Here is a 22,897-nt window from a genome sequence, read left to right as displayed (position 1 = left end):
CATTCAATTTCTGAATATCACATGCCCTCTAGTGGCTACTCAGTCCAACACAAAAAGTTGCTTTGGATCAGAAAAATAGATTCTATGACAAGAAACTTATAGATGGCTTGCTCCAGGGAGTTCAATATCACATAACATGTAAAACCTGGAAGATACTAAAAATGTTTGCCTTGCATTGTTTCCTACCATTAAGCTGTTTTCTGGAAATGAGGGTACAAAGCCATTATCAACAGCACCAAAATACAGTGAATTCTCATGTTTAACCTTTGAGGACACAAGTATTGCTGTTATGACAGAACAATGAAGTCTATGTCAGGGCTTCCATAGCGCTCAGTGTGATGCAATATAATTTTGTATCAATGATTCACTTATTTCACTACCCAGTAATTTATTATTTTTTTTTAGCAAGGACACTTAGGTGGATAAAACACCTGATGACAAATGTGTATCTTTCTAGTCACTCTGTCAAGAAAAGTTTGATCCTAGAAACAAAAATTAGCCAGTAAGGTATATCTTCTCCTTCATAATATTACCCTTTTCCTTCCAGCATGCATCATACAGTGCATGGACCCTTCTTTTTTCTCTTGTAGTCTGCGAAACAACTGGCATCCAGATAAGAACCAGGATTTGAACATCTCAGATTTCCTAGAAGAAAAAGGAAAGCTTTAAAGAGGTGCACTCAGACTTCCCAGAGATTTTGTGAGATGCATAAATATACACTAGTAAACAATTACATAAATATAAAAAAATCACTGAACATATTTCTGCCTTCACTAATTGGTCTTCTCCATGTTTTAGGTACTTAATGATAGCATTCTTTGCAGCGTTATTAACTTTATGCCAAACTACTATAAACAGACAAGAAAAACCCAGGACAGAAGGAAAACAATTTTAAAGCATTATTTATAAAAAAGTCATGTCCATTGCACTGGAATATTTTTTTGTCTTCACTGTGCCCCTGCAGAATCTAAAACTAGCCATATTCACTCTGTTGAAAAATCTATTGCCTATCTGTAACTGGGCTTAAGAAAACAGCAGTACTAATTCACCAGTCAATTACCAGATGTAAAAACAGTGTCAGTTTATATCAGTAGCCACAAATCTGTATTACTGAAATTGAAAAACAAGCAGTTCTGGAGATAGAGCAGATAAGGGAAAATACTGCAGAGTCATGAGCAATAGATTTAACAACACAGAAATAGGAATGCAAAGATGATCCATGAGGAAGATACTCCATGTGCCTTTGTGACATACTTGGTTTATATGTGGACGATGTCTCGTTCATAATTATGCTAATAGCTATTAGCTAGATTAGATGAAGTAGACAGTATTCTTGGAAACGTATTGATTCTTGATTCTGCCAATTGACTTTTCAAACTTTGCAATCAGGTAGTAACTTGCCTGTAGAATGTAGATTCTAAAGAAGAAATTGTTGTGGAAGGTGAAAGTGTTCCAGAGCACCACTTGAAAAAATTTCTTATGACTGTTACCACAGTTAAAGTGCTGTGTCTGCCCCCAGATAACAGAATAACTCCCTCACTCATTTCTCCCACACAGAAAAACCGGACTAATAATTTCCAAAAGGAAGAAAACATCTAAATAAATTAAAGCATGAAACAAAATCAGATTTACAACTCCATGTGGATGTTGTGATGATTTCGGTACATTTGCAATCGCTATTAGCAAGTAAGGAGAAAATAAATAATCTGTGTTATCTTAAGAACAAACTCTCAAACCATGTGGCTCTCACATTTAGGAGGGTACCGCACCCAAGTTCATCTGAATAAACTGAAAAATGAGTATTTCTTTGCTGAGGTGGAGTAACATAAATATAAAAACCCCTAACTACAGAACAAATACTTCAGATGAAGCGTTTTTTGTAACTCTCCTTCAGATCATTGAACCTGAAAGAATTTTTTTTTCCCCATTTAAAATTGTTATCATCCATTTCAAGCTAAATACTAACTGGCAGAGACATGCAGTAGTATTGACTTTAATAAGAGCAAAGTTGCTTTTCTAGGGAGGAAATTGCTGCATTTCAAAGCTATTTCCTGCCTCATACATACAGAACTACAGTATCAAATAGATCTGCTTTGGACTGGGTATCCTTAACTTTTCCTGCTCTATAATCTAAGCTAACAGTAGTCGTCCATAAGGTAGCTGTCATGCTGCAAATTCCAACTGGCTTCTTATTCCATGTTCTCTTCTGCTTTTTCTGCTTCGTTTCCCCTGTGCTTCTGATCCCACATAATCACATCCTATTTTTACATTCTCTCTCCTTTTGCTTTTAATTTTGATCTCCAAGAATGAGAAAAATCTCAAAGAAATAACAAGGTTAACAATTACATATTTTTCTTTCATGTTTTGCTTTCAAAATCTCTAAACTGGCTAATTTTTGTGATGAAATGCTTTGGCACTGCAAAACAGAGCATGTTTACAGCAAAGGAACATGTTTACACAAAAGTTTCTGCATTCTGTGCCATGGTTTCAGCAACTGCTAGCAGATAAAATTAACAGTCTCATCACAATATATTCAGATTTTGCTCTCTGACTCAGGCAGGAGACACTCTCACATGTGTCAGGGAACTTTGAGTGATTCTTTCATAGATGTCTTTTCATGCCATTGAGTATTGCACTAGAAGATAATTCTGTAATGGAATTTTAAATTATAAAAATGAAGCTGTGAAGAAGTTTATCAAATTCATAACTCCACATGAGCTATATCTACTCCCAGTTTTTCTATTTCACTGCAAGATTATTATAATCAGACATGTATCTTGGGTGATGCAGTTCCTACATAGGACATTAATTTTGGACAATCTTCTTTCCAAACACAATGAAATAGAACTCTGGGATGATAAAAATCAGACAAGATTCAGAAAATCTTACCAAGTCGAGTAGTTGACAGTTATTTTTAGAATTAGGTTTCAATAACACAAGTTTCATATGCATTAAGAAAAAACATTACTGAACCCTTCTTTTGAAACTGTGTACTTTATTGTTTCCAGTAAGCAGGTCTCTCCAACTTCTGCAGGATATGCCACGAGCCACACTACCCTGAGACTGATCCAAGGCACTACCAGCTGCAGAAAACACATGAGCTCCTTCATCACTAATAGACTGTGGCATATTTCATTGACGCTATGTCACTGTCTAGTGACAACAAACTATACATGGAAAGTTGTGTAAAATCACAAATGAAGAATCTGCTTGTGCCGTCCAGTACTGGAAAATTTTCAGGTGAAGCCTACTGTGACTAGTTATACAATATGTCAAGCAACAAAGAAAAATAATGGATGTTCCTAGTTCACTCCAGTTTTGAATGCCATTTTCATTGGTATAACATTTTATCATTCATGGTACCTCTTTGAAAATATATCTAACAAAAACGTCACCAGCCACTTTATCAACATTCTGTATTAATTAAGGGTGGGATTAATGGTGCTACTGAGGGCAAAGAGACTTGATTGTGGCCAAAGATCTAATTACAACCACAGCTTTTCAAAGAACAAATGAAATTTGGGCTAAATTTTCAGAATGAAAAAATTGGATCTTGTGGGTGAAGTGATTAAATACTTGATAATTTAAAAATAAAAATAGGTATTTATTTTTATTAAATTCTGTGAAACTTTAACACAGTTGAAGTAGTATAACACCATCTTATAACTATGCATTAGATAATTTAGAAGGATTTGTTAAAGGCTGCAGTTGTATTGTTGAATTGTGACAGTAAGTTATAACACACCTGGAGACAAAGGGGGTTTCTGAACCTTTTGTTTGTATGTATACAACTCACAACAGAGAGAAAGGATCTGTATCTAGCAGTCTTCCAGGCTTGATTTCAGAGTACAAGTAACTCACTGGTATGCTGCATGTGTATTCTGGATACTATCTAGAGAATTTTAAAACTGAGTAGTTTTTGTGTATGTTTTTTTTATTGAAACTGTGTATGATTCAAGGCCAGTCTGGATGGGGCCTTGAGCAACCTGGGCTGTGGGAGGCGTCCCTGTCCCTGCAGGGGGTTGGAACTGGGTGGTCTGTAAGGTGCCTTCCAACCCAAACCATTCTATGGTTTGATGATTCTATGACTTTAATGGGTTCTCACACATCAAAAACAGAAGCTTGTATCACCTTTTTGTACCACCGCCAGCACACTTACTAAGTCAGTGATGAACAACCATGACAAAAGAAAAAGGAATAAAGACAAAGTGATCTGACAAAGCTGGCAGGCAGTGGAGGCGTCCAGCAGAATGAGGTGGAACAGCAGCTGGTCTCACTCACCCCAGCCCTTCACGGTGTTAATCCACTTCCAGCAGCCTCTCCCCTCCTCCTCCTTTACAGACTTGTGGGGCACTTCTGGCAGTGATTGACGGACTGACCGACGGCCTGACTCACTGATGGACTGACTGACTGATGGACTGACTGACAGACTCACTGACGGACTCACTGATGGACTGACTTTGACAGACTCACTGACTGACTGATGGACTGACTGACTCAATGACGGACTGACTGACTGACGGACTCAATGACGGACTGACTGACTGATGGACTCACTGACGGACTCACTGATGGACTGACTGACTGACTGATGGACTCACTGACTGACTGACTGACTGAACGACCGCCGCTCCGCCCCTCCCGCCCACGGCGATACCCGCCCCGCCTCGCGCCACGCCACGCACCGCCTCACGCGCCGCTTCAGGAGCCGCACGAGAGGCCCGTCGCGCGGGTGCTGCCGCGAGGCTGCGCCATGAGGAGGGGAAAGCGCGCGCCGCCGCTGGCGCCACGGGGTGTCCTGCCCCCGGCAGGTAGGGCCGGGGCGGTGTGAGGGACGGGCTGCGAGGGGAGGCGGCAGCGGTGTGTGGTGCGTGGCGGTGTCAGGGCTCTGAGCGCCGCTCTCCTCGTCGCGGGCGGGCACCTCCGCTCCCGAGGACCGCTGGCAGCGTGGCGAGCTCTGCGGGGCGCGGTCGCTAGAGCTCCTGCACCGGCAGGCTTCTCATCTGCCCCTCCCGGGGCCCGAGGGACCGCGGAGCGGCGGCGCGGAGCAGCTGGGACCCCATCCACTTATGCCGGGCCCGGACCCTCGGCAGGAGCCGCGCGTCTGAAGAGCCCGTGCCAGCTCCGCTCGCCCCGGTGTCGGCAGAAAACTCCTTCGTGTTCAGCCTGTCCCGCCTCTTCCAGGGCTGCAGCACCTTGGTGTCCGGTGCCATTCAATGTAAACTTGAACTGCTTGACTCTGTACCTGATGGGGGAGAGGGGCGAGAGGTTCTGCCGCTCCCTTATCAGGAATGCGTCATCGCGCCATGGAGGGAGAGAGGGGCAGCAGCGTTCTAGGGACACGGTGTCTCCGCCCTGAAGGCACGGCAGGTATGCGGGAGGCGGTGCGCAGATCCCGTGCCGGCCTCTTCTCTACTTGTGTGGAGCTGGTACTTCAAAACAGAGCCAACATCAATGTAAAGGTTATTTTTTAAGCATGCTTTTACATAAGTTTGTGACGTAAGTAGTTTGTTCAGGGTTTTTTGTGTTTCATCTTCACTTGTCTTTAGTCCTTTCTTGGATCTTTGTGGCTTTGTGTGTGGTTGAGTTACAGCTGAAAGCGCTGTTAAACCACCGCAGTCTGTGCCCCAGTGCGGGTACTGTTTGTTTTTGATTGACATGACACCAGAGTGCATCTTGGTGAGGCTCATCTGTCACTGGACTGGAAGTGACCAGCTCTAACAGGAGGAGGGATGGCAGGAGTAAGTTTCTTCAGCTTAGTGAGCAAAGAAGGTTGAAGGCAGACACCTTTATTGTGACTTGGTATCCACAAGTAGCCTCAGGATTCAGCAGAGCCCAGGGCCTTTGTTTTCAGTTTAGATTTTAGGGGGGCTCAGCGGGGCTTTGTTTTGAGGGGGAACAAGGGGAATGTTCCTCCTTTCTTTAAAAATATACAGTGGTTTTAATAGGGAAGTTATTAAAGGTTTTGACACTTAGGTCATACCTCTTAGATTATGTGGTTTACAAGGCACTTAAATCTAAAAACTGAACGCTATATTAAAATTTGGCTTCTTGGTGTTTAAATATTTCTTCCAATTTTGGATATCTTTCTCCTTCCTGCCCACCATCATCACAGCCCCTCTTAGTGCCTTTGTAAAACTTCATAGTGAGAGAATGTCTTTGCCATTGTGTGTCTGTATCTCTTCACTCTGTTCAATTAAAACCACAAAACAATGCTTGTATCTTGAAATTGCCAGTCCTGCATGTGAGTGCTTAGTGAAGGCCACAAACCCAAAATCCCTGATCTAGGTTCAGTTACGGTTTTTATCTGCTTCTCAGATTTTAGTGGGGTTCCCATTTGCAGTTCGACTCATTCCCAAAAAGCCAAAAAGCACCTTGCAAGCTGTGGAGGAATACTTGGGATAACTTGCTTTGGTGTTCTGGGTGAACTTGTTATAAAGAGAATGTGATGTAGAGAAGATACCTGTCTTGAAATATTCCAGACTTTTTTGTGGTTTTGTAGTTTGTTTGTTTCAAATCCTTCATTTTTGTTTAAAGATGTTTCTCATGTAAAGTCCTGCTTACAGTGACATAGAGGAGTTTCACACCTTGATTGTCCTGACTGGCAGATAACTGGAAATGGCTGACACTTTGTTTTCAGAGGAGACTTTTCATTTTACAGTTCGACTCTCATCTCAAAAGAATTTGGTTCTGTCTCAATCTCTAGTGTATTTGCAGCTCTAAGACTGCCAGGCAATTCATTTGATGCTTATCCAGCAAATGAAACGTTCAATTTTGAAAAAAAAGAAAAGCCAAGTCTAGATACTGTGCAGCTCCAGCACTGCGAGGCTGCTTTGGACATAACTGAAGGAAAACTATTGTTTCTAAAACTAAGCCTTCAACCAGGAAATAAAAGAAGATGAGTCAGATTTGATAGAAAATGGGTGTTAGATACAGATGGGCACACTTGCTCCCCCAGAAATGGCCCAATGCATTTCTTATGTTATTTAGCTGGGTAATTCTTGAAGGTTTTCTTCATTCCCTATTCACTTTTATCACCAAATACTTCATTTTGAAAACTCTAGTTTTGATTATTTATTATAGGAATAGTAACCTTGATTCAAGATGAAGTAGCTTTTTCAAAACAATGAGAAATGTATACTAAGTTTGTTCTTTCTTTAACAGTTCGAAAACTTAAAAACCCCCAGTGAACATGGAGAAACTATTTCTCTCAAGATGAGTTTTTAGATAACTTTACGTTCTTTTTTCCAAGCTGAAATTTCTGACATGCATTAGAACTTAAATTATTACTGTTTCCTGTTCTGTAGCTTAATTAGTACTAATTGGTTTTCTGATTGGCAGATATCTTAACAAAATATAATTAAACTTGTTAGAACACCAGGAGAAGATAAGTTTGCAGCTGGTTCCTATCTACATTATTTGGTTTATTCTAGAATACCTTAAGCACATAATGAACTTCTAATTGCTGTTGATGGCACTGTGTGTCTCTGCTTTCTTAAATTTAAAATGGAAACTCTTACATCTGATGTTTAAGGGGGAGGAATGGATCTTAATGTTATAAGGTGTTAGGTTAATATACTTATCAGGGACCAAAGCCCCTCTGACTTCTTGATTGTAGTATTTGGAATTTGATTTGAGTATGTCGTGACATAGAATTTTAGTCTTTGTTGGATGTCTTTGGCTTGCTTCTGCATATGTGTGTATTTAAAAGTGAAGTATGGAGGTAAAAATTGAAAGGTGACTTTTTGTTACTAGTCTCAGGTATAACTATTTTTTCTTCTCCTAAGTGTATCTAATACAGCGTGTAATTCTGTAGATATATTTACAAAAGTTGTGTTTTCTTCTTGCAGTCAAAGCTGGAGGTATGAGAGTGCCTAAAAAGCAAGAAAACAGACCTGTTGAGAAAAATGCTAAACCTCCAGGAAAAGAAAAGTCAAGGTACAGTACTGCAGGGCATCTTCACCCTGCTTCATAGTTGAAGTTCATAGGTAATGGGCTGAAGGCTGGAAACAAAGACACATCTTAAACTTTTTAAGAGTTTAATTCTTAAATTCAGTTATGCAATTCCTAAGTGAAAGGCAACTTCAAGGTACTTCAGAGCAAAACAAAAAGAACTTACAGTTCTTTTGGGGCATATCTAGAATTACATAAATCTTGCATTATGTCTAGCACCCCTCATAATTGCTGTGATCCCCAGAAAGTAGTCAGTGTGACACTAAGATTTTATTCTGAGAAGCCTGATGCAGTGATTTGTTCTGGGAACTGCTGTGTTTTGGTACCTGTGACCTTGCTGTGCAAGGAAATGGTGTACATATCCTCCTCTTTGTGATGATCAGAATATGTGCAAGGACACAGGAGATGTGAATTTTCAGCTGTTATCAGTACTGTGCTTGGGGGGATGCATCTAAAGTACTTCTGGGCATTGTAACTTGTGTGCATTCAATACTTTTATCCCTCTTGTCTGCTCATAATAAAATGTAAGTTGAGACTGAAACTTTGATAGCAGAGTCTCTGTCAGTCACTACAAAGTACTGTAATCTAGTAACATGAAATAGATTATTTTGCCAGGAGTTAAAAGGGAAGCTTGTGACTAGACTAATAACTCATCTCAGTTTTTGGACCAAGATATGATTTTATTTTGTTCCTCTAAAATGTTGTAACCATCTCAGTAACTTAAATTAACTGTGTCTAGCCACATTTAACACTGGCATATTAACACTATTTCTTGGCAGGCTGGCTACAGAAATCACTGCTGTGGGGTTTTGTTTATGTGTTTCTTTCTCCTTTCTTATGTGTTTCTGTGTGGCTTAGACAACAGTAAACTAAAATACAATTATATTGAACAAAGCTGAGGCAGTAACACTACCTTCTTTCCTGTATGCTAGTTCTCTGTGCCAGAATTGATGGTTAATATATTATACATACTGGAGTGGGACAGAAGTCACAGAGGAGGTTGTGATGGAGTTTCTGATTTAGGTATGATTATCTGATAGGGTCAGAGTCCAAAGTCACTGTCACACTTAAAGTGGCTATTCAGAGCTGAGTTTGGGCTTGCCAATAGCTGAGCTTTAAGATTTAGTTCTAAAAAAGCATACCTGCTATAAAGGGGATATGTAGTATACACCATAGTGCATCATGTTAATAGCTAGATGTTTGTCTGACAGTTTTCTGACACTTTATTTGGTTATACCTCATTGTTAAAAGAAAATTATTCAAATTTGGTGTGTTCTTGGATTTTTGCAGTTTTTTTTAATAACTTTTGTGGTTTTGGTTTGTGTTTTTTCTGAAGTTAAAAGGCTTTTATTTTCATTGCCACTTGCTTGTGTAATTTTACTGCTGTTTTTAGCACAGTCATACTTATCTGGTGGCATAAACACATCTTGCATAACTTTTATTTGTCAGTGTGGCAAACTGTATTGATTGCTAAATTGAAATATCAGTAGGAAATGTATCTTGCCTCATCCACAGAATCAGTAATCTCACTAAAGCAGTGTCTGCTATTTCAGGAGTCACATTTAAGGAACATGACTCCATGTGCAAGAGTAATAATGTTTTTTCTTTACTTCATTTTAAGATACAGATATTCACAGCAAATAATAGTATCAGAAGAATGCACACATTCCACAGTTCTTCCTGTTGCTGAACTAAATTACTTCATAGCCTTGAGATTGCTTATGTGTGGAATGTTGATAACATGGCTGGTTTTCATTGGAATATGAAGAAGTTAGTGAGATAATCTTGCACAGAACATTCTTGCTTGACAAATTGCTGCTGTCAAAAGAAGCTTCCCAAAAGCAGCAGATGATTTTATTTTCTTTAATGAGTGTAGATTGGAATCAAGAAAATTACAAAGTCAGATTTTGTAGTTCTGAATATCAGTGCCCAGCCTCTGTGAAGCTATTCCACATTGTACAAAAAAAGAAAATATCTTTTGAGATATCTAAGGATACTTGTATAGAGATTTTTGTATAAAGCTATATGTAAATAAAACAGCTTCCCACACAGGTTTGTTGTTGTTCTATTGTGAGGTAGCAAACCTTTTAAAAATATCATCTTTAATGTGATTAAAGTATTTCGTTCTAAAACCTAAATTTCTCTTATAAAGTGGTTTGTATTAAGTCTGAATAATTAAAGGAAAAAGCATTTATTTGAGGTGAAAATGCTAAATACTTCTCTTTTGTTTTTTAGTGCCATTACCAGTTTTTCAAAAACTCAGACTGCAGATGTCTTGCTAGCAGAAGCACTGAGAAAAGTAAGTATATCTGCAAGGACATGATCTGTGTTTGTCAGGGCTTCTCCATCAAGATAAACCTTAAAAGAAAAGGTAAAAAGTTAATTTTGCTTCAACTGATCTGACATCTGCAGGTTTAATCTACCACTAATAATTAGTCAGTCTAATACCACTTTGAAAACAGAAATTCTAATAATATGCACAGAGTTTTAGGTATTGAGTATTTGTACTGTTTGTGAGGTTAGGTTTTACAACCTTTTTAAAACTACTTTTGTCAGATGGAATGTAGGAAGAGTATCTGTATTCCATCTCAACTTCTTTCCCCCTCGTTAATGTTACAGATGAGCCACAGAATTCATGCAGCAGCATTACAAGTGGCTCACCAAAAGCCACAGCCTGCCTTGGAGAAGTACATGCTGCCTAAAAGAATTTACATTATTCAACAGCCACGGAAATGTTAATATACTCATGTTTACATAAATGTGTTTTTCTGTTCACAATAGCACATATTGCACTGCGGTGAAAGGATCAAAAGTTGTGCATCTTGGATCTTACTGTACTTCTGTTACTGACAATAAAATATAAGAAGAGTTACTAAATGTACTTGGCTGTTACTAAAATACCATGGCTTCTGTCTGCCTTGGTTGTACTCCTGTACAGTAATTACTCAGTGCAAAGAAGTTCACTTCACCAGTAAGTGAAGCCTGTGACTGAAGCAGTGGAAAATTTCAGGCCACCTTCCCCCCTAACCCCCCCCCTTTTTTTTTTAATTATTTTTTATTTAAATGAACTTGCTCCTAAGAAAGCAGGTCTCAACTAAAGCAGGTCACAACTGAAAAGCATATTTTCTCAGAGATTTGGTAATGACAATAGTGAGTGTTCTGTTGTGCTTCCTAAAATCCAGATTGCCTAATACTTCAATGCTTTCAGTTGTTTGTTTTTAATTAAGTCTGAGGTGTTCCGTGCTGAATAGATGCCTCAGGTTTATTGCATAGTAAGAAACTACAGCAAGTCCTGGGAAAGATTTCCAGGCAGGGGAAAAAAAAAATCTTCCCTTTTTTAATGCAACAAAATCAGCTCCTGCAGAGATTTCTCTACTGAGATCCAGAGAGTAGGAAAAGCCAAGTGGGAACAGTTTGAGTGAACCCCACTGGGGCTGGGGAGGAGGGGTGAAGGAGATACCTGAGTTGGAGCTGAGGCTCTGGAATGAGAGGGCAGAGATGAGGGAGGAGTCGAGGTGTGGAGAATGCAGTGATTTGAACGTGGAGTTTAAGGTTGGGATGATGGAACTCAATAGGAGGCTGAAAAGTGATGATTCTGAGCATGGGCTGGTGGTAGTAGGATCTGAGGGGTCAAGCTTAACGATGGGGAGGAGCAATTGTAAATACAAGTGCAGGAAGTATCCTTGAGCCTTGCCTGCTACACTGTCAGGAAGACAACAAATAGTCCTGCCCAGTGCAGAGTGTAATAATACTCCTATTGCTGCTGGTTGACTGGGGAGCTCAGTTGATGTCTTGCTCTGAATTTAATTTTGCTGGGACTTTTTTATCAGGTAGCAATTGCAGGTCAGTATGAGAGTCACTGAGACTGTAATCAAGTAGTCCAAACAGGCTCAATCAATATGAGAGGTGTTTATATTGTGAAGAAGCCTTCTTTTTATAGTGTGCTTTCCACACGACTTCAGTGGAAACCTGTTAAAAATGTATCAAACACTCCTCTGAAATGGAGGGATCCCAGGTGTGTTACAAGGAATTAGTGTTACTACTTAACATGAGTGTCTGTTCATATTATCCATCCATAAAATGTAAATAACTTTTATATGGTGATTAAATTATCATCACAGGAGGTGGTGATTAGTACTGTGTGCAATAAGTAATTCGTGTACACCTTGAATAAGTAGGAAGAATCAAAATACTGCTACTCCTATGAAGAAGACTTTGGTTTTATTCCTCTGTGTTTTAACTGACTGGTAGTTACTTGGACAATATTGTCACTGTTAACCTGGACAAAACAATATACTTCATGGATGTTTAAATTGTAGGTATGTGATTTGGAAAACAGTTAGTTCTGCTTGTATAGCAGATTTTTATATAAGGATTTAATGCAAAATGAGGCCTTGTAGGAAAAGGATTGTCTTTTCCTAAGTTCTACCCAGCCTTCCCCTGGGTGCTGGATTAACCAGACACCTGATTGTTCTGGGCAATGAGTCCATGCACGTGTTGCAGCTGTGCCTAGGGTCTGTCTGTGTACAGAATGTATCTGGTGTGATGGCATGGTGGCTACAAACAGCTCAGCAGAAAGCCTAGTTTAATGTAGATTATCTTCTATCTTCTACCTGTGTAACATTTTCAAATATAAAGCAAGGTCCTCACAAGAACTCAGGATGTCTAATTCTGATAAATTCAGTTTCATGTAAATGTGAAGTAGGTGCAAGCTCCTTTCCTGCATCTTGAGGATCAAGAAATACTGGCAAATGATCCATTTAATTTCCTGCTCCTGTGGCCTGTCATCCATACCCCCTGTGGTACTACAGAGTAATGTTTTGTACTTGCTTTTTGTGTCAATAGCACTTGCTAGTCTTTAGAGGGAATCTGAAAGAATTGTATAGAGAACAAACAAAACTCTTCTGCTCAGACATATTTTATAATTAAGAGCACTCACTTTTCAACCAAGACTTTTTTTTTTTTACTCACTTGTATTTTGACAGATGCACTATTAGGTACTTTTTGTCTAATTTATTTATTAAGGTTTTCTGTTTATAATAGTGTTCTTTAGAGCTAAAAAGGAACTTCAAGCTCTATTTTGAACTTATAAATAATAGCTTAGTTTTTAATCCTGTTTGTGCCTTCTATTCTGTGTCATTTTCATTAGTGTTTGCACCATCATTGATGATACTATGAATGGGTTGTCTCTGCTGTTCTAAGGAGTGAATTTTATTTAGTTCAGGTCATACTTTAGCATTTTGTTTTCATTATTTAAACATGAACTGCAACTAAATTCAGGACATAAGGAACAAATACAGTTGGTTTGGTAGAAAAATCCAAACCTTGCAGGAAGCCTTTTTTCAGGTTTGCTAAGGGTTACCACAAATGATACAGGCATTCAACATGAACGACATGGTTTGAGGAAACTATTTCTTCTTTTGCTCTGCATTTCATCCTTTTCATGGCCATGATGTTGGTTAATACACAGCTGTTTTTATCTGTAGACTTCAAAACACCTTACAGAGATGGGAATGGCTGAAGCCAAGTGGCAATGAAAGCAGTCAAAAGAGGTGTCAGTGAATATTGATTGTTTCAACACGCTGCTAAACTTGATAATGCTGTAATTCTGTCAGTCTGGGTAAAGCAGACGTTTTGCTGGGCTTCTCTGCAGGGATGAATTTCTTCTTGGGCATGAAAGAGTCTCTTCTTTTAAGCACCTGACACTCCTAGGTTGGGTGGTGCCATTTGGGAATTTGGAACTGCAGCTTTTAACTGGTCTGGAATGAACTACAGTATATGTTGTTAGGTGTACAAACTGAGGTCTGAACTGAGAATGTATGATTTCTGACTCATACGAAACTGCAGCAGATGAAATGGCAAAGAAATTACAAGTGGTAAATCTGGGAAGTTACATTAAGAGAAATATAACAAAACTCTTGATACATAAATATTAATTGTTGTTTAAAGCCTCTGTCCCTTTGAAGATGAACTTGTTCAGCCTGTTTCTCTCTAAGTAGTATGCATAGTTTTCGAAATCATTTCAAGCACAGTAACCTCTCCCTGCTGTAGAAAACACAATAGTTCTGGTAACTGATACACATATAAGCTGAAGCATTTACTGACTCAGCTTTATTTTCAGTGGTAGAGGAATCTGTTTCTAGAATTTACAAAATTTCCTAGTTCTAATCTGTGATATTTGTATTGTGATTGTTCTTGTTGTGCACAACTCCCATAACAGGTTCACAGTGAAGCACCTGCTAGCTTTGAAAACCTTTCTGTCCTTGTGTCCATGTTCCAGTATGCTGCCACTCCTCCTGTTCACTTCCTGCAACTTCTAGACGATCCTTTCCCACTTGGTGTGAGCAGGACAGGTATTTGCAACTGATAAGTGTAACTGGAAGGATTTCACACCTTTGGACCACTTGTGAATTAAATCTTTTTAAAGATTTAAAGATTTTTAAAGATCTAAAGATGGTAGATGTGATGGGATTCTGTATGGATGCCAGGCTTGCACTCTGTTTTCAGTCTTGCTCAGCTGCTGTAAACTGTAAAGGTACTTTGCCTTCCCTGGTGAAACCAGTCGTAGTTTTCCCTTTATTCAGGAAAAACAAGCAGAGAACAATCATTCAACAGTATTTATAGCCTGTATAATAGTTACATGTTATTCTTGTCAAACCTGGTCATGGATTCCACTCCTGGCCATTATTCCACTGTTGATGAATTTTAATGAAAATCTTTTAGATAATTTTGCTAACAGAAATTTCAGTGTGGTACTTCGTTTATAACAGGCTCCAAATTTTAGTTCATTCTTCAGCTGAAGAGGAAGACTAATAGAGTTCTGCTAATTCTCTGGCTAAGTGAGACTCTCCAACTGAACAGGCTCTCTAACTGTCCAGTTGTTTGCTAACACTTTAGATTTTTATATAGGTTTATGACTCATATCAAGAATACCTTAAAGAATTAAATAGTTCTTAAATACTATGTGCATACTGTTGTTGCCACAAGAGGTTGCTATACACCTACAGCATATTCTGCCAGCTGAGCTAGCCTCAGAAAACAGCCTTTTTCTTACAAAGATGTGTATTTTCATCCACTGAAAAAGTTTTAAAGAAAAAAGTTGTAAAGATAGAAAGGGCATAACTTGGTGGTCACAACAAATGGTATTTAATTCCTTATCCTTCCAGCATTCTCTGTTTGTAGCTGTAGCCAATTAAAAATGAAACTGAGAACAAAGAACAGGGTAAAGGGCATACTGTATTGGTATCAGGAAGATTTAGAGTTAATTAAGATTTGCTGGTATTGTAGAGGCAATCTTTCCATGATCACTTCAGAAGGAAGTAATTTCTTGAACTAGGCAACACTGAAAAGCTTGGTACATCATTTCATGCCTCACAGTTAACCTATAAAGGGATGTTCCTGAAAGTGACTTCACTTGTGCACAGTGATTTTCTCTTGTAGTTTGGGTTACATCTGGTGATTAATTCAGAACTTATTTGTACATATGGGAACAATTAAGTTATTATTAAAAACAGTTTATATAATAGCCTTTATATAATGCATTTTAGTTGCATAATATGCCTTTACTGAAATACAAGAGTCACTAAAATGAAGACTGACTTGAAAAAATAAATTCAGTCTTCTACTTTCATTGGTCATAAATTTCTTAAATTCCTTCTAGCTTAAATTTTTCATATTTGGTATGTTTTTTTCAGAGTTAAGGAGTTGGAGCAAACTAAGCTATCTCTAAGCTACATAAGCCTGAAATATTTTTCTTTATATGTTACTATCAAGAAATATCAAAAACAATTAAAGGCAAAAAACCAGTTGAAATTTAAAGCTTATAACTTGGTTTATTCTATGGATCTCAACCCTTAAAAAGTAAAACCAGTCAAAAAGCCAAGTTTAGGCTGAGATGGTTTTGTTGGAGCTGTTCACAGGTGCCATTCAAAGTTGGGTAGGCATATAATTGCTTGTCCCCAGTGTGTATTCTTTGGAACTCTTCTGTACAGTTTTTTGAGGTTTCTGAAGGCAGTACTTTAAAATATGTTACAAAGAGCCCTCCAATTATGTTAAAAACTCTAGCTGTTAGTTCTTTAGTAGTAGCCTAAAACTGACACTGCTACCTTGAATTATAATGAATAAAAAGAAAGCCTTGTCACGAAGTTCCAGCATGGTTGGAAAGGGAAAACCAGCCTGTAGTGATCTCTTCGTGTACACCTAGTTGCTACCCATCCTCTCTTTCACAACTAGCATTAGAACCAGTTCATTTATTTCAAGTAAAATCAACTAAAAGTAATGCTTTGCTGCAATTACGTTAGTTTACAACAGGTAGCCAAGATGAGACTACCTCCTGCTATTCTCTCACTCTGCAAAGGTGGCATCACAAAAAAAAGCAGACCGAGACATCAGGTAACTGCATACTGGAGAGACGTTCTGGATGCTACTTCACAGAAGAAAAATACGAATCAGAACCTAAACCCTCTTGGACATCTGGAAATTCAGCAGTCATGAAGCTATTGAATATAAGGTGGTGTTGATTCTCCTAGTTATAGGAAAAGTTGTTTCTTTAAAATCAGTAAATCAAGCATTTTCTACCAAATCATTTTGCTTGAGAATGAATCTGACAGGATAAAAGCACCTACATTGTAAGAAAGCTCCTAAAATTTGCAACATTTATCTTATTTGAAGGAGCCCTCCAAAACCAAGAATTGAAATAGGTTAAAATGAGAAGCCCAAACTAACAAATACCGCACTGAAACCGAGCAAAAAAAGTGAGAAGTCTGTTTTTTTTATTTCCCTAGTCCCCAGCATTACAGTGAACACTGCTGCCATTATATTTCAGCTCGGTCTAAAGTTTGCATTTGCCAATAAAAAAAAAAAAATTCAAACTAGTGGAAGCTTGCATGGTCAGTGCGCGATTCTAAGGACAGCTGTAGCCCATGTGAGAAGAAAAAAAAAAAGGAAAAGCTGAAGAATTGAAGAATTTCAGTGGCTGGGAATGGACAAATCATCTGAACAAATGAATGGAAGGAGCAGAGGGCTCCAGCTGAAGTAGAAAAACAGCTGTAGGCTGAATTCCTCCCAAAAGTACTCTAGAGATGAGAGCAAAAATCTTTATGTTGCTGGTATCAAAAGCATTGCTCTCCCGAGACAAATAGGGAAGCACTAAAATCAAGTCCTGGTTAAAAATATCTTGATTCTGAGTCTTCCTGTGGAACAGCAGGACCTAAATCCAATTGACTATAAATACTACTTGAAAACTTACAGGTTCATATACAGAGGAAGAGTGAGCACTGGACCTGATGAGGAATAGATCCCAGAACAATGGAGTCATAGCTCACGTTTTTTTGTCTTGAATTTTAGAGACAAAGACAAACACATAAAAGACTGCCAGAACAGAGACATTTCCTCTGAGAGGGAAAAAAATCCCTTCTAGGCATGTGCCTCATCACATAAGCAAAATGGAGGCAAGAGGGTGTGATTAAGAAGGTTCTTCACCAGAAAAAACAAAATCTGGCTGAGTTGCCCACAGCATCTTACACTTGTTTTGGGGCAAGTCTTCAGCTACTAAAGTTGCAGAAGTCAAATGAAAGAAGTGTAAGATAATTAACTAATTCACTGTTGTAACTCTGAGAGGCTTTGTCCCTCTTACTCTGCTCCTCTAATACCATACAAGGCAATCATGTCAAATGTTCTTCAGAGGATGCTCTTCTTGTATGTAACCCTGCAATTTGTTTCTGAACACACACATGGATTTTCTTTTGTACCTCTGACAGACACACTGAAAGATGCTCTGTGAAATGCATGCATAGCGTAGGTGTTCCAGAATACTCTGCATTTGTTCTGCACTCTTTCAGTATCTTGAAAAATAGAGAGGGACTGGAAAAGGTGTTCCCCTGCAAGTTTCACCGAAGCTGTACTCAGGTTACTCCACCTCTCTGCACATGCTCGCTCATCCCTCGTTTGCACAGGCAAAGAGGGCACCAGCAGCTTTCCTGCCGCGTGGTTCACCTTGCATGGCTTTGCCCTTGGAGCCCCAAAGCGTTTCAGAGATGGTGCTCCGGCTCTCCAGGACGGAGCATATCCCCTTCGGGACTGCGACCAGGGGCCGCGTTGTTCCTAATGTGTAATTTCCAGCCTGGGTGTCTTACGTGCCTTGCGTGGCCTAGTACAGCAAGTAATTTGGATCACTCAGTTCTTCAGTTATTATTTATAGTCCAGCCACCTCTTTTTTTGTCCCTCCCAGATCTTATAAGCAAGGATGTAATTATTTTCAGATTATATAAAAGAAGTCTGTATTATCTGCAGTGCCAGCAGCAGACCCGCGCAGCGGTACACCCCAGCCTCCGGACCGGGTCAGTTACGGGCAGGGTGTGCCCGCACCGCCGGGGGCTGCCGAGCAGCGCAGGTCCCGTCAGTTGTCACAGCCCGGCGGACGGTGACAAGCCTGACCGGAGAGGTGACAGCGGGAACACATGTTCAGGTGTTTCGGGTGGCGTAGGCCCGAATGAAGAGGACGGCGGATCCCAGCCGACACCTGAGGTGATCCCGGCACGTCTGCACCAACTTTCTCCGGCGGCGAAACATCGGCCTAAGGAGAAGCGCGCAGCCTTCTTCCCCCCCTCCCCAGGCCGCGGAGGGCGGACACCACCCGGCCGTGCCCCCCCCCCGCCGCCCGCCCAGCTCCCTCCACAGAACCGCCCCGTGAGGCTCTGGGGAGCCGCGGCGCTGGGACGGGGCCGTGCTGAGGCCGCTACGGGACCTGCGTCGCCGCCCGGCCCCTCTCCGCTCCGCCCCGGGTGCTCCCCGCCCCGCGGAGCCGGTCCCGTGGAGGGGTGCGCAGGGCGGGGACTGCCGCCGCCCGCTGCCTGTGAGCTCATCCCGCCGGCACGCCTGGCTGCCCGCTGAGGAGCCCTGCCTGGGCCGCGCCGCGCTGCAGGAGCCCCCGGGCGTAGGGGCCGGGCCCCGCGGGCTGAGGTGAGCCCTCCCCCCCTCCCGCCTCCCCTGCGCTCCGCCGGGGCCTCTCCGGAGGGCTGCGCGGGGGTCGGCGACAGCCGAGGCGGGAGCGAAACTTTCTGGCCGACGAGCGTGTACGGGCACGTCGGGCGGCCGCGCCCGGCGGACACGGGATGGGGGCCGGGTCGGCGGGGGCTGGGTGGCCGGCGAGGCTGAGGGGAGCGGGCGGGGGAGCTGAGGGGGGGGCGGGGCGGGGCGCGGAAAGGGGCGGCCGGGAGGCCGGAGGGCCCAGGGCTGGGCGGTGGGGATCGCCCGGTGGGGGCGAGGCCTGGAGCTGCCTGCGCGGCCCCGATTACCGCCTCCCTGGTACATACTCAGTTGTTTCTGTGACTGGGACAATTTCTTTTCCTTCATTATCAGAGGGGCGGGCGAAGAACCCTTGCTCTCAGGAAAAGTTGGTGTCGGTGTGGTTGTTGTTCTGCTGGGGCAGCAGACCCTGCTGAGAGCAGCGAGGCGGCGGGGAGCGTGCCCGGGGTGCTGCGGACAGGGGCGGCGGGAAGGGAGATGCTCACTGCCCTTAGACATTGACCTTTTAGACACTGCCCTTGTAGGATGGCACGGAGGGTGTGGGGGCCTGACTGTGTCCAGTGGGAACTACCTTGTTTTGACTTCTGAAACAGAAGGTCCTGCCCGTGTGGTTGTCAGTGATGCGTGGTGTTATCTCGGGAATAAAAAGATAATTTGATTTGCCTTTTAATATGTGAGTTACTAATGGGATATAGTAACAGTATTTTAATATACTTTCTAAAACTTTCTGATTTCTCATTAATGTTATTTCAATTATTTGTTTTCCTTAGCCTCATAATGTGTAATTAATAGAGAGTAAACTGGGTCTTAAATAATTGTTTTTAAAACCAAAGTGTAACTGGAGACATCTTTCTGTGACAGCGAGCCTGGGGGGGGGAAAAAGGGGACTATAATCTGCTGCAGTGAGATGTTGAGTAGGTCCCCTCCACCCTGCTGTCTGCTTTGGACCCACCTATTTTTCCCCCTTTGTGGTAATGTGAAAGTGGCACTCTGCTTCATCAGTCAGAAATCTCTGACTCTGAAGCAGCTTCACCATTTGGAAGGCAAACAGTTGGGGATGTAGGAGGTTTGCTCTGGGCTTTTGTGATTGCTGGTTTAGGGAACAAGGAAATAAATGTGGTACTTTGCATCCTACAGAATTTCCTCCCACTGCACTTTGATATGTAGCTTCCAAAGCTGAACCTTTCCCATTTTTCTGAACTAACAGTTAAGTGCCGGAAAAATAGTATTCTGTATCAAGTAAATGCTAGTGAAGAAGGTAAGCACAAATACAATTTCTTTTTGGTTTTGCTAGGGGAGTGCATTTAGAGCTTTAAAGTGCTGGTTGTCTTGCTTTCTCAGTTTAGCTAACTATTGGAATGTCCAAATGGTGATGAATTATGTCTACTTTAGAGCCAAACATACGTGGCTCCTGGCCAAAGTTGCTCAGCTTCCCATAACAGTCTGTAGGAAAAAGACATTTTGTGTGTCTAACCACAATCCTGAAGTTGATGCCATAGCAACTTTGTGATCTGAGTATGTACTTTTGAGGACAGCTAAGCAGTTTTAGCAGATGTGTTCTGTTTTTCCTTAGCTGAACTTCTTATTGTCATCAAGATTAAACCTTTTTTTGAAGATGAAAGATTAATCAGCAAGCCTTCAAACTTTGTGGTGTAATAATGCCAGTGTGATCTCTTGGTTATTTGACACTCAAACATCTGTAAGTTAAATTTTATATTAATTGTTTTTCAATTAAGATTTTTCTATAGATATGCAGTTTTGACTAAAAATTGGTTTTCTAGCTCTGTCAGGAGTTGAATCTTAATATTTTCCAGAAAAACAGAGAATGGTTTTGGTTTTTTGTGTAGGTTAGGTTTGAGAAAACTAGGTTTGTTCATGTCTTTTGGTTCCTTTAAGCTTCCAAGACTTGACATGGGGTTTGGAGAGTTTATTAATCACAAAGCTGTGTCTGAAAAAAAAAAAGCCTAGGGCCTAAAAAATGTATAAGGCCTGATTTTTAAAAAATTGTTTATGTATTGGAGCCACAAATGATAGAAAGCTGACTTCTGAGTGTAAGATGGTGTAATACAACACCAAACTGAAAAAAAACACCAAACCCAAAGCTCTGAAACAGTCCATGATTCTCACTGGATTTGGTTTTGTATATAACTTTAGTTTGAAAAGGATTTTTTTTTTTAATTTGTTTTTTGTTTTGTTTTGGGGTTTTTTGGTTTTTTTGGGTTTTTTTTTTGTTTGTTTTTTTTTGTTTTGTTTTGTTTTTTTAATAAGAAAAAGATTGTTTTGGTTGCAGTCTTAAACTTTTAATCTCAACCTGAAGGGAAGTAAAGAGGTCAGTTGCTTGTTAATGCAGAATGTCTGATGGGTGGACTAATATTAATGTCTCCTTCCTATGTTGTCTCTTACCATCTTATCATACCATCATAGAATGGTTTGGGTTGGAAGGGAACTTAAAGATCATCAGGATCCAACCCCCCTGCATGAGCAAGGACACTAGAGCAGGTTGCACAAGGCCTCCTTCACCTGCACCTTCTTTTGAAAATCATTGCATGGTATTAATGATTAAATCCTTCAGTATTCATTGTATTTAGGAAGTTATGCAAGATAATTTCAGCATGTTTAAATTGCTAGATAATTTATCAAATAGAGGTGGAGAGCTGCTGCCTATTCTGTATTTAGCCTCACCATCTATATGCCCTTGTCCAGGGCAGCGTGGTTTCCTGCTTGCTTAGGATGGAGAAAGTTTTAAGTAGGGAGAGTCTGCACTGGATTGTAGCTTTTGTGCTTCAGCAGAACAGCAGCCTTTGGTCTCCTTATCATAGCTCAGATGTCCTGTTGATCGTGTGCCTAAGTCTATTCCTAAGAGTCTAGAAGCAGAAGGGTAAGTAACAGTGATTGTATTATAGCTAGGCAGTCATTGGTACATGTGTTTTACTGTAATTGACATAATACCCTCTCCAGTTCAGTGTTTCACTTCTTTTCTTGATCTGGAATAATAATGTCTAATGAGGGTGCCAATTTGAAAACTGAAGTTCCTCTGGCTTGTTGGTTGAAATGCCATGCAGATCAGCCAGCTAGCCAGATTTGAAGAGTGTTCTCATCAGTGTCTTGTTATAGGGGATGTCAGTTCTGAAGTGTTTACAGAGAACAGTTTGCTACATCTCATGGGCTATATGATGTTTTAGTCTTGAGAATCTCGCAGGATCCTTAGGCATCAGTTCAGTGATGCCAGTAAATGAGTTCTTTGCATAGCCGTTAGCAGAAATTTAAATGTCTTTGAAGGCAAGCCAGGACCTGCTTTTAGGATCTTGATGTTGATGTTGGTGGAAAGGCTCAATAAATTATTGCATGTTTGACCTTTTTCTGTAAATACGGTGTCAACAGGTGTAGGGGTGATGGTTTTTTAGTGTTTGTATGGTGAATCACTATTTTGTGCAGTACTTTGAAGGCACTTCTGCAATCCAGGTGAACAGAATAATTTTGGGAATAGGGCTGGTCCTGAATTCATCTAATTCTTCCTCATGTGTCTTGGTAAATTCAGCTATATCTGCACATGTATGAAAATGGAAAGCTACATGCAAATTGGAGTTCTGGTGATCTTAAATATTGTAGCCACAGAGGGTACAATGATACAGATGCGTGTTTTGAATCACTTCAAGTTCTCTCCCCTTCCCTTCTACCTGCGTATTCCCCCTGTCTAGCTCAGACAAATCTGTATTGGAAGTATTCAATAGTTGGCATGTTTGTAACAAAGTCTGAAGGCTTTGTCATGAGTCTTTGCAGCTTAATCAAACCCACTGCTGCTGTTTTAATTCAGATAGCAAACCACACTTGGCCTTATCAGGGAGCCTTGGCTTCTGGTTGAACTCCTGACTTCCTCTGTAGAGGTCACTCACTGCTGCATACATTTATTGAATGAGCA

The 22,897-nt window shown here is 40.8% G+C and overlaps 2 protein-coding genes across 2 annotated transcripts in view; both read left to right on the top strand.

Annotated features, from left to right (window-relative positions):
• Positions 1-4,896: 4,896 nt before the first annotated feature.
• On the top strand, positions 4,897-10,786 carry DAPL1 (death associated protein like 1). Its single transcript, XM_008501275.2, has 4 exons — positions 4,897-5,370; positions 7,851-7,938; positions 10,189-10,252; positions 10,573-10,786. Exons 1-4 carry the CDS (start codon positions 5,292-5,294, stop codon positions 10,690-10,692), a joined length of 351 nt encoding a protein of 116 aa, XP_008499497.2. The 5' UTR covers positions 4,897-5,291; the 3' UTR covers positions 10,693-10,786.
• Positions 10,787-18,745: 7,959 nt separating this feature from the next.
• Positions 18,746-22,897, top strand: part of TANC1 (tetratricopeptide repeat, ankyrin repeat and coiled-coil containing 1) — a 54,816-nt gene continuing 50,664 nt past the window's right edge. Inside the window, exon 1 of the mRNA XM_030454543.1 lies at positions 18,746-18,912. The gene's annotated coding sequence lies outside the window, so the exon portion shown is untranslated. The remainder of the gene's footprint in view (positions 18,913-22,897) is intronic.

Source organism: Calypte anna, chromosome 7 (assembly GCF_003957555.1).
Source record: "Calypte anna isolate BGI_N300 chromosome 7, bCalAnn1_v1.p, whole genome shotgun sequence".
Classification (NCBI taxonomy): Eukaryota; Metazoa; Chordata; class Aves; order Apodiformes; family Trochilidae; genus Calypte; species Calypte anna.
Note: the sequence above shows the minus strand (reverse complement) of the source record. Positions and strands in the feature narration are given on the sequence as shown.

Bases quoted from the DNA above. Each gene is read 5' to 3' on its own strand.
- DAPL1 (XM_008501275.2), top strand. From the start codon at position 5,292: ATGCGTCATCGCGCCATGGAGGGAGAGAGGGGCAGCAGCGTTCTAGGG. The intron at 5,371-7,850 runs GTATGCGGGAGG...TTCTTCTTGCAG, and splicing joins CCGCCCTGAAGGCACGGCAG to TCAAAGCTGGAGGTATGAGA. The intron at 7,939-10,188 runs GTACAGTACTGC...TTTGTTTTTTAG, and splicing joins CCAGGAAAAGAAAAGTCAAG to TGCCATTACCAGTTTTTCAA.